The 11922-nt window shown below is 38.6% G+C and overlaps 1 protein-coding gene across 4 annotated transcripts in view; it reads left to right on the top strand.

Annotated features, from left to right (window-relative positions):
* Nucleotides 1-1069: 1069 nt before the first annotated feature.
* Nucleotides 1070-11922, top strand: part of LOC107854727 (RNA exonuclease 4) — a 16415-nt gene continuing 5562 nt past the window's right edge. Inside the window, exons 1-4 of one of the 4 annotated variants that reach the window (XM_047397097.1) lie at nucleotides 1070-1346; nucleotides 1549-1630; nucleotides 3706-3790; nucleotides 4175-4283. In XM_047397097.1, coding sequence (XP_047253053.1) covers nucleotides 1205-1346; nucleotides 1549-1630; nucleotides 3706-3790; nucleotides 4175-4283 — 418 coding nt within the window. In that variant the 5' untranslated portion in view covers nucleotides 1070-1204. Of the gene's footprint in view, nucleotides 1441-1548; nucleotides 1631-3705; nucleotides 3791-4174; nucleotides 4284-11922 lie in introns of all 4 variants that reach the window. The other 3 variants (XM_047397096.1, XM_047397099.1, XM_047397098.1) reach the window with 3 other exon arrangements.

The following is an 11922-nucleotide window of genomic DNA, read 5'->3' as shown; positions in this document are numbered from 1 at the left end:
ATTTCTACTAAACCAACCAGTATTATCAACATAATTTGTAGTTTGGAAATGTGCTCTTCATTTAATAATTCAAGCAAACAACTTTGCAAAGATCAAATTGCAAGTTAGTAGAAATGTACATATGACCATATCTTAGATGCATCTATTAAACTATATAATAGCAATTGGTCCACATGGCAGGCGATATTCACCTTTTTATATGTTCCAAAAAATTTAGGAAATACATCCCAACCTTACCTGATGCAATGATCAATTCATTGTGAGAACAAGCAGCACAAGAGAATTCGTGAAGAATCTTTTATTTCTTCAATATATAACCACATGAATTCAGCCACCTCCCATGACTCTGGTGGGGCTCCGAGATCATTCGTTATAGAACCCTCCATCGATTCAATTTTTTTTTTTTACCAAATTTAACAATTTTTTTTTAAAAAGTTAGAGAATCATTGAATTAGGATTATGGGGAATTTGGATATAGAGATTTGGAGAATTTTCATGGAGGTTGAGGGAATCTAAAAGGGGGAAATTGTTTTAGGGTTTCGAAAGAATGTGTGAAGGGGGTATAAGGTATTGCATATTTTTTGTGAATCTTCTATTGGGTTTTTGCTCTCATCAGATGAATTTTGGTTTGGATGGATGTTTTAATAGAGCTAAGGTAAACTATGAGAGTTGGGTCAGGTCAGGTTAGATGGGTTAAAAGAGTAATACGGTCGGGTTAAGTTTTTAATAAAATAGAAAAATTAATTAGACACATGGCAATACCAGAGGGTGAGTGGAGTGCACTCCATTGATTAAACTTGGACATGGGTGTTGTGGGAAGGTAATAATATCACTTTTATATAGTTTAGATGTGTAATAAGTCACTTAGATAGTTTAGGTGTGATTTAGGCTTTTCTTGTATAATTTTGGGTGAAAACGATGTCTTTTTCTATAATTAAATTCTCCTTAAATCATGCAATTTTAATTGTTTTTTTTTAATCTTTAGTAAATTTTATTATATTTTGTAAATTAAAAACTAATGGTAGATTTTGTAATATTAACTCAATATTAACTCATACATTGTGATTTGCCCCCTTTTTTTTTTTTTGAGTGTCAATTTGTCACCCTAATCAATACGCCCAGTTCTGAACAGGCTGCTCAACTAAACCAGCAGCTTCACAGCACAACGGAAACTATCTGCAGGAGAGGAGAGAGGGAGTCAAAGATGGGGAGTGAATTGAAAAAGCCTAAAAAACAGTTTCAGCTAAACCCCAATTGGGCTCAGCTCCGTGAACAACTCAAGAGCAATGGCTTCCAAAAACAACTATCAAATCCTTCACAAACAGAAAACCCTAATTCCATATTAGGTGTAACTCTGTTCTTCTTTTTTGGGTTCCGAGTATTTGACGTCAGTGGCAGAGTCAAGATTTCACTAAGTGTTTTAAAATATGAAAAGTAAACGTATGAAGAAGTCAACGTGATTCAACATCTACGCTATATGTATAGTGTTATTTTTTCGCTGAATTGACGTTATCAACGTTTTCTGCTCACTTTGTTTTGCTATTGTAGGAAAGCGGAAAAGCAGGTCCAGTGATGACGACTCCGGTGATGCTCGGCCTAATCCTCTTATTCCAACTTCATCTGATTCAAGGTGAGTTTAAGAATGCCTATTCATCATTTGCTTAGATACCTTTTATAAAGATTATATAAAAACTTGTTTAACTAGGATTTTTAAAACATGGCCTCGATGGGCTAGTAAGCCTCCAACTTTGAGACACATATACACCTCAACTCGGTCTCAGTTGGCAACTAAACACTATAGCTTGTCTTCATTATGTCTCGTAGGCACACCATGCTGACTTGGAAGGTGTTTAAATGATCATTTTGTAAGTCAGGGTACAAGATTGGTAGGTAGGAGTGCGTCCACACTAGTAGGTCAGAGTGCATTGCATTCTTGCCCTTATTAGTAGTTGTAGTACTACTCTTGTAGTTTTTTGTTACTATATGGTGTCTTGTGTAGTTCGATTATAGTATTATTTTGTTTTTGTACTGTTATGATACTATTTGTTGTTTTTGTTATTGTCTGTTGTCTCTTGTACTTCCGTTACGTCTTTTCCTAGACTATTTTTTTCTTGAGCTGGGGGTATATCAGAAACCACCTATCTACCTCACTTATGAGGTAGAGTTGACCTCACTTTGTGGGACTTCTTTTTTTACCTTTAAAGAATATTTCGTTTATGGTGGGACTCGAACCTACCGTGGGGCTACATTGGCTATGTTGTTGTTGTTGGAGTGTCCTACTGATACATTGGAGACAATTTGAGCTGTCTAGATGTGCATACTCAAAGTTGGAGTGTTTACTTGTCAGTTGAGGTCAAGTTTGAGTGTCTGATTATGTATTATACCTTTTATCTAAAGTATTTGTAATGATAAAATGAAAGTTATAATTTTTAGGTAGTACTTTTTACGAGCTCCTTGAATATCTAAAGTTTATTTTCAAAAAGTTATGGATGTTATAAAGATGTTGATTAAACCTAAATTTCTAAGGTATTTTAACATTTGCAAGAAATCAGAAAGATTTTATTTTTAACTGGTCAACAACAAGAACATACTCAGTGGAGTATGTAATCTCACAAGTGGGCTCAAAATCTCGAAACAATTTAGCTCCTAATTTGTCTTTTAATTTTAAAAAACAAGTGGGGTCTGCATTAGTCGCGTCCTGTCTAATCACGTCTCCCCAATAGTACATCGCCTTACCTCTACCTCTCCTCATACCCACTATAGCTGGCCCTTCACACCTTCTCACTGCGGCATAAATGCATATCCTCTTCATATGCTTGAACCATCTCAACCCTGCCTCCTTCATCTTGTCCACCGTGGAGGTCACTCCCATCTCGTCCCGTATATTTTCATTTCTATTTGTCCTAGTGCATCTCAACATCCGTTTTTCTGCTACTTTCATCTTTTGGACGTTCAAGTTCTTGACTGACGAACACTCTGCCTTATACAACATAGCTGGTCTGATCATCCCGTTATAAAACTCACCTTTAAGACTTGGTGACATATTCTTATCACACAAGAAACCGAATGCGAGCCTCCATTTCATTTACCTCTCCAATAGGATGTGTAATGTCCTCGTCAATCTGCCTATTTCTTAGATTATTGATCCCAGAAACTTGAAACCTCTTCTCTTGAAGATGACTTGTGTATCAATCCTCATTTCCACATCTGCCACATGAGTAACGTCACAGAACTTGCTTTCCAAGTATTGTCTTATGGCCTGTTTGGATTGACTTATTTTAAGTGTTTTTAAACCAAAATAGCTTTTGAGCACTTTTGAGTGTCTTTGGGTATAATAAAAAAGTGCTTCTAAGCACTTATTTTAAGCTAAAAAGGTAAAATTAGCCAAAAGCTATAAACCCATCCAAACGCCCGGTTAATTATGCTGAATCTGAACCTAGACTCCAGAATTTGTCTCCAAACCTCCAGCTTATCATTAACTTCGCCGCATGTCTCGTCAATTAGAACAATGTCATTTGCAGATAGCATACAATTTAATCTTGCACTACAAGTTCTCTGCCTTATTTTTAACTGGTCACGATACTAAAATACAAATTAAATCACATTTAATCCTCCTTGAGTTCAAGTGTGATTGAGTAAAATTTTGTCTTGATTGTTAATGTAATATTTATCCTTCTGCAATTTTAATCGTTAGCTACATGACAGTGTTACAGATGTGATAGCGATAGATTGTGAAATGGTTGGTGTAAGCTATGTGGGGAACAGAAGTGCTCTTGGGCGAGTCACACTGGTATTCAGTTTTACCTTCTCATCTGCTTAAGTACTGGTGAAGTAAAAATATATGTTACTTCTTCACTGCATTTGACAAATGGTTTTGCTAGCAATTGTTTTCAGTTGCTTCCCTAGTTTAACTTAATGGCTTTGATTTTAACCTATTATTAGTTACAAGCTTATAGAGGTCTATGATTTTCATAACTAGGCTGTTCATACTCTATAATGGTCTTTCGTCTTCTGAAAGCTTCTTGCTGTTTCCCTATAAAACATAAGTTGACATCTTTTGATTATCTGGGTGACATTCCATTAGTTCTTCTCGGTGTTTGAACCTACAATCTTGTTGTAAGCTTGTTTATTCGACTTATACATGGACAGTTAAAGGCAAATCAGTTTATGGCAGGTCAACCAGTGGGGAAATGTGATATATGATGAATATGTTCGTCCAGCTGAACGTGTTGTTGACTTCCGCACGAAAATCAGTGGTATTAGACCTCAGCACTTAAAGAAAGGTTGGTTTCGCTTCAGCCCTTACATTTGAAAAGATACCAACAGACTGAGAAGTTTTTAGTCTGGTCTGTTGAAAGATTAATGACTACAGACTACAGAAAAAACTATCCTTGCTAAAGAAGCAAAAAATTGAATCACATTTTTTTTTTTCGGGAATTGGTAAAGATGTATTTATCAACATTACTTAACGTTAAGGATATGCTGTGGAGACCTCCAAAAATTGATCTAAACAAAAGCTAATCAGTTACAAGGATCCTAAATAATCTACTGTCCAGCTTCCTCTACACTTTCTTCTTTGCACCAAAAAAATTCAGAATGCAATTCTCTTTAATCTTCTGAATGGGAATAAACCTATCTTCAAAACATCTATTGTTCCTTTCTTTCAATACCGTCTACCATATACAATGTGGAATTCGAACCCCACCATTTCTTCGAACTTTTGGTTCCTCCTCTTTCGATCCAGCAACTGGTAAGATCTGCTGTATGCTCTGCCATTATCCACTTAGTATCAGTGAGACTAAGAAATAAAGTCCATAGCTGAGGGGTGATTCTGCAGTGTAGAAACAAATGGTTGTTTGTTACCTCAGCTTCATTATTGCATAGTAAACACCTAGATCCCATATGGATTTTCTCCTTTGTAGCTTTTCCTGAGTAAGACAGCCGTCCGAACTATCAACTATGTAAAACACTTCAACTTTGCTTGGGGCGAAACTTTTTCAAATCTGTTTCCAGGGCACTGGCTTACAACTTGGTTGATCCTCCATTGCTTTCTATTCAATCTGTTGACAGTGAATTTATTTTGTTTTGGGGTAACTGTTGAAATTTATTACCTAGGTAAAAATGTACAATCAAAACTGAACCTTTACATTGCATCCTACGCCGTCCCAGTTCTCAATAACACTTCCAGGCCCTCAATTCCACCCATTATATGTCATCTATTGCTACAATGCCTGAGGGTAGTAGTTAAGTCTATCTAAGTCACACACAAGTTTCCTGATGTTGTTCCCCCCGTAATGCACCGCTTGTACTACCAGCTGAATGATTTCCTCTAGATTCCTTTTTTGCCCTTGGAAAGCCGTTGATTCCACTCCTGCCATATATTAGACAACCCCTGCTAAACACATTCTGTAGAATTGAGCCATTGTTAAATTCCCTGAGCCGTTGCTAGCAGCCCATGTAAGCTCATTCCTCCAGTTCATAGGTTGCCTAGGCGTCCTGCTTATCTGTAGCCAATTCAATAATCTATTCCATATAGGTGCTGTGATATTGCACTCAAAAATAGGCGATCGATTGACTCCTCCGTCGTCTCACACAAGGGGGGGTAATCAGTAGAATTGCCAATACTCCACCTTGCTAGCCTATCCCTTGTATTTATCCTTCTATTAGCAACAAGCGTCAAAATGAATATCCACTTTGGGCAGCCACCATTAATTACACACGAGCTTTGTCCTAGGTACCTTCTGGTATACACGTTTATGCTGGTGATAAACCTTGTTAACCGAGAATGACTTCAGCCTTACCACCTACTCCATTGACATGCCTGCTTCCTCAAGAGTACCTTTAGCTTTAAATATCTCCCGGACGAGCCGACTAGCCTGCTTTGGGTATACATCCCATGCCTGGACCCATTTTATATAATAATTATGTATCCACAATATCCACATTCTGTGCTTTTCTTGGCAACGATTCCAGAGATGTTTGCTAATTGCAGCTTTGTTCCAAGTCATCATATCAATAACATTGAATCCACCTGCAGATCTAGGGGCACACACTTTTTCCCAGGCTAATGGGGCTTTGTGTAACATCTGTAGTGCCAGACCATATAAACCTTCGGCAAACTGATTCTACCATTTTCACCACTTTCTTTGGGAGCATGAAGATTTGGGAACAAAAGTTTTGCATTGCAATCAAGATACTTTTGATTACTTGCAACTTTCATGCATAGGATAAAAATTTCGATGTCCAGGAGGAAGCTCTGCTTGTAATTTTGTCCACCAGTGGTTGGCATTAGCCTATACTTAATTTCTTGGTACATAGAAGAACCCCCAAGTATCTTACTGGTACAACACCCTCTGAATACTAAGTTTTTTCAGTATGCTTTCCTATATCTCCTGTGTTTAACCCCACCCCCCCACAAATCACCACCAGAAAGAAGACTGCACTTGGATTTATTAACAGTTAGCCCTGAGCTCTTGGAAAATTGTTCAAAGCATTCATGTAGTAGCTGGACAGATCCATGATCAACTCTACAAAATAATAGCAAATTGTCCGCAAATCCCAATTGAACAATCTGCATTTTTCCACATCTCCGGTGATAGTTGAAATCTGGATTTTGCCGGAGAGTCTTCAAACATCTCATTAGGTACTCCATAGCTAGTACCAACAAATAGGGGGACGCGGGGTCTCTGATACGGGTGTCACGCTCTAGACCATTTACTAGAAGTCAAGCTCGGGAACTACAAAGGCTTCAAGGCGTGTTTATGAAAAAGGACACGGTTGAGCTTGTTGCAAACTCACCCAAGGGAGTGTACGTATTGACATGTGGGGGCTGACATTAGGGGCCCAAAATATACCCCCAAGGCTGCCCCAAACACTCCACACCCTCCCCTTTCATTAAGGGCAAAGGGGTCCTTTTGCCATCCTTTTTGTAACGATTATTTAAGGTGTTTCTTTAGTCTTGTTCTCTTAGTTAGCTTCTTCTTAAAAATCACTTGTAATATTGAACATCATCTTCCTCTCAAGAAGAGAGTAGACCACCATTTGACGCCACAAGAAATGATTTCTTCTTGTGTTGTGTGTATCGGCTAGAAACGAGAGTGCTTGAGGGAACCGAGCTCCTCTGTGTTCCGTAAGATCGTGGTCTTGCTAACTTGTTTTGTAGAGGTTTTAGAGTATTAATACACTCTTTAGTTGCTGCATTATGAGTTCTCCTTGCGTCAAGTTACATATCTTCTCTATCGTTTAAGTTGGTGTTTGTTGTTTCCGTTACGTGTCTTGTGCGTGTGGACTGTTTGTGCGATTGCGGACTGTTTCGTGCTCTTTAGATACCGTTTGGTATCAGTCTCCTTGGCATAACCCTTTTTTGCCTCAATTGGTCTACAGGGACAGCAGGATAGAATAAGAAACCGTCTGAATGCACTCCATTATCCATCGAATATACCACTTGGGAATTTCCCATCACTGTTATGCTTCCACTTTGTAGAATCAGATTCTAAGTAAGCTCCTTTAAACCCACTTAAGTTTTATAGCTTTTCCACTCAACTTCCCAATCAAATATATGTCTTCTAAAGAGAAGTTCCATGCTCGAAGAGACCACATATCAACAACTGTTGCTTCTGGGTTGTTACATTGCAAGAAAAGGTCGGGATAAGAGTCCATCAGCTTCTCTTGACCAATCCTATTTTCTTTCCAGAAAAGGATCATGGTGTCATTTCCCACTTTGTAATGAATGTTCCTTGCTAATATAGGCCAGAAATTCCTGATAGATCTTCATATTGCTTCCCCATAGGTGCTGAGCACTGAGTTTGTACATCATTGAGATTCTTGTCCATACTTGCTATGAATACTTCCTTTCCACAATGCCTGATCTTCACCAACAAATCTCCATAACCACCTCATCAGATGAGCAAGTGTTTTGAATCTTCAATGTTCTGATACCAAGGCCTCCTGCTTGCCTGCCCAGCCTGGAAATATACCAGTTCACCAGGTGCATTCCTTTGCCCTCTTGTTGCCAATCCACAAAAATCCCCCCTCAACTTATCTAATCTCTTTTCCACCTTAGAAGGGATGGGGATGAGTGACATACATATGTAAAGAATCCAATACTGAATTTATGAAAGTAATTCTTCCTCCCAGTGTTTTGAAAAGCGAGAGGCGAAAAAAGCGATGAGGGCTCGCTTCACAGAAGCGAGAAGCGTGAAGCGAAGCTCACTCTTTTTTCCATTAAAGCGCGATTTAGTACAAAATTTAAAAAATATTAAACATGCATAAATAAATAACCAAGAGCTCAATAAATAACATAATCATCCAATACTCAAATTAAAAAGTGAATAGATAGTCATAACAAGCATTCTAGCAAACTACTAAAATACTAAAAATCAGTCTTGCGTCTTAATCAACCAACACTAATAGAGAAATCCACAATCAGAAAAAAGTTTAGAACTTCTGATTCAGATTACATACAGCAAAAAAAAAGTAAAAAGAAGAAAAACAAAGCTGAAAGTCAGATTACATGCAACCAAAAAAAGTAAAAAGAAAAAAACAAAGTTGGAAGTCAGATTACATACAGCAAAAAAAATAAAGTAAAACAGAACTGGAAAACAGAGAAGAAGAAGAGAAATAGAGAAGAAGAAGAAGAGAAAAAAAACAGAGAAGAAAAAGAGTAATAGAGAAGAAAAAAAACTAGAAAACTCTAATAGGAGAAGAAGAAGTAGAAGAAGAAGAGAAGTAGAGAAGAAGAAGAAGAGGAGAAATAGAGAAGAAGTCGCATACCTTCAACAGTTGTTACAGAAAAGCCGCCGACTCAGCAATGCGGTCGTATAGTCACTTAAGGGTTTTAACTAAAATAAATTAAATAAAGCAATAAAACCCTAAAAAAACCCTTAAATATCCACTTAAGCGAGCTTTTCTGTGCTTTTTTTGCTTCAGCGCTTCTCGCTTCTGGACATAAAGCGAGAGCTTTTTTCTCACCCCAACGCTTCAAGTGTATAAAGCGACCCACTGTCGCTTCGCTTCGCTTCACGCTTAAAGCGAGCGCTTCAGCGCTTTTCACAACACTGCTTCCTCCTAAAGACAGATATTGAGTTACCACTTTGTCAGCCTCTTTTCAGTTTTTTCCACTATCCCATCACAATTTCTAGCTCCATGTTTTTGTTCCCTAATGGCATTCCAAGGTACAAGATTGGAAATTGATCAATTCTGCAACCTAGTATATTGGCCCGGCTCTATATCTGTGGTACTTTCTTTGATAGGAAAATTATTGCTTTTCCTCTGGTCAATAGACTGACCAGTGAATGCCTAAAATATCACCATAATCATTTTGATGAAGCAGAGTTGTTCAACCTTAGCTTCACAAAAAATGAAAGTATCATCTGCATATAGCTGATGAAAACTCTACTTGTCTTCTCCTAATTATTGCCTAGCTGAAAACCTTTCAACCACCTATTCTTGATAGCCATTCTCATTGTGCTGTTGAAACCCTCCATGGTAAGTATGGAAAGGAAAGGAGAAAGAGGTCCCCCTATTTTAGACCTTTAAAGGAAAGGAGAAAGAGGTTGCCCTTTTAAGACCTTTTTATGAAGGAAAAATCAGCAGGCTCTCCTTTAACAAGAATTCAAACTGGCGAATCTGATCGTTTTGATGCAGTAACTAATCCACCTCAACCACCTGTCCCCAAATCCCATGTGTCTAAGGATATTCAGAAGGAAATCCTAGTTGACACATAATGCCCGAATCTTCCCATCCGAGTGTTGTATCGACGCGTTCATTGACTATCAGTGCAACATCCATGATTTGCCGCTTTAATGAAAGCCATTTGAAGATTGTTTACTAGTTTGCCCACCACCATGGCACCATTTCCAATCTTTCAGCTTGCAGCTTAGCAATGAGCTTGTAAATTCCACTTATGAGGCTTATTGGTCTGAAGTCTCCAAGCTCAAAGGCCCTTGTCTTCTAAGGGATATGAGCAACATAGGTAGCATTTAAACTCTTCTCAAAAACTCGAGGTGAATGGAATGATGCACAATGTTCATTATGTCTTCTTTCAGTACATCCTAGAAAGCCGATAAAAACTAATAGGAAACCATCAGGGCCAGGGGCATTATCACTAGAACACAGTTTAATGCAATCCAGAACTTCTTCCTCAAACCGTCTTTGCATCCATGCCTTCTCTGCAAGATTGATACCCGAAAATCCTTGCAGGTTAAAGTCGGGCCTCCACTAGTTTGTTTCTATATATAGGTTTTGATAGAAACTAATGTTGTTCATTTTGATAACTTCAGGATCTGTAACAGTAAAACCCTCCACCTCAAACTTATCAATGGAGTTAAGTCTCTTATGGATTGTTGTAATTCTATGAAAATCCTTGGTGTGTTTGTGTCCCCATTTTGAGCCACTGAATTCTGGATCTGTGCCTCCAAGCAATCTTCTCAAACTCCATTGTCAGTACAGTTTTTTGAAGGAGTTCATCTTCAGAGATTTCTCTCTGCTCCTGAATCTCTTCAAGAATGGAAATCTGACTCAAAATATTATCTTTTCTCCGCTTCCAGTTGTTTCTAATTTTCATTCCCCACAACTTCAATTTCTCTTTTAACAACTGCTAAAATGAATGAGGTTGTCCCCCTTACGTCGAATGAAATCCACCAATTTTTGAATTTGTCTGAAACCTTCCACTCCCAACCACCACTATTCAAAATTAGAATATGATTTCCTGAAGTTTGGATCACCTCATGAGAGGATGATAGGATTGTAATCTGATCCAAGACTAGAAAGAAGATCCTGTTTGATATGGTGAGGAGGTTTCCTCCCTTTGAAATGAATAAAGCAGCCTGTCAATTCTGAATGTTGTTTTATGATTCTCTCCTCTTCTCCAAGTGAATGACCCACCAAATAAAGGGGGGTCAGAAAATTCCATATCATTCAAACAATCAGAATACTCAGACATAGCCCCTGAGATCCTTTGGTAGTTTGTTCTTTCATTTAGATATCTAGTGACATTGAAGTCACCAGAAAGTACCCAAGGTCCATAGGTTATTGATGGCTGCTAAATCCCATCAAAGCTCTCTTCTAGTAGTTCTGTTGACAACATAGACTACATTCAAAGACCAAGTTGAATCTTGATTGATGCCCTCAAACGTGTAAGTGATCATTTAGTTGTCACTTCCCATTGATTCCCCTTTCCAGGAGATTTTATCCCACATCACCACAATTTCTCCACTCCTGCCACTAGCATCTCATTGAATCTCCCCCAACCATCTTTTAAAACACCATCGATGTTGGTATAAAATAATCAATAAACTAGTTAAAAGTAAAAACCAAATGCAAGTGCAACATCTGGAATGAGCATGATGCGATCATTTATGATACGCTATGCACAATCACAATACAATTTGAGGCTTGGAGTAGATAAGTATTATCTATAATTAATGTTGAAGAATTTAAACTAATTGTTATTAAGGACTCTTAAGTCCATCTCACTTGCCTGAAAGAGAGTTCAATGGCTCTTGCACATCCGAGTAAGAGAGGTTTGTCCGTCATGCATGAAAGGCAGTTGGGCTAAATACCCTGAGGGATCCAATATAAGTTTAAAATAAGTAGGCTTGTGACCATATATCATTAACTGAATAAAGTAGAATAGATAAAACCTTATCTCTTACTAAAGGATAAGTTTATCTCCATTTATATCTAATTTAAAAGATTCGTCGCCGTCGCCGGTCCACGGCTTTGGCGCCGGCGCCGATATCTGGCTCCATCGCCGTCGCCGATCTACGGCGCCGACCCTACCACCGGTCACCGCCGTACCCCCTCTCTCCCCTGCGCCTCGGTTTCCGGCCTTGTCGCTGTCGCCGACCGCCGGTCACCGACGCCGACCGCCGGGACTGACCGCCGGTCACCGACCTCCGTCGCTGAGATCCGGTTCCCCCC

The sequence above is a fragment of the Capsicum annuum genome, chromosome 9 (assembly GCF_002878395.1).
Source record: "Capsicum annuum cultivar UCD-10X-F1 chromosome 9, UCD10Xv1.1, whole genome shotgun sequence".
Lineage (NCBI taxonomy): Eukaryota > Viridiplantae > Streptophyta > Magnoliopsida > Solanales > Solanaceae > Capsicum > Capsicum annuum.
This window is presented reverse-complemented; position numbering and strand designations above follow the sequence as displayed.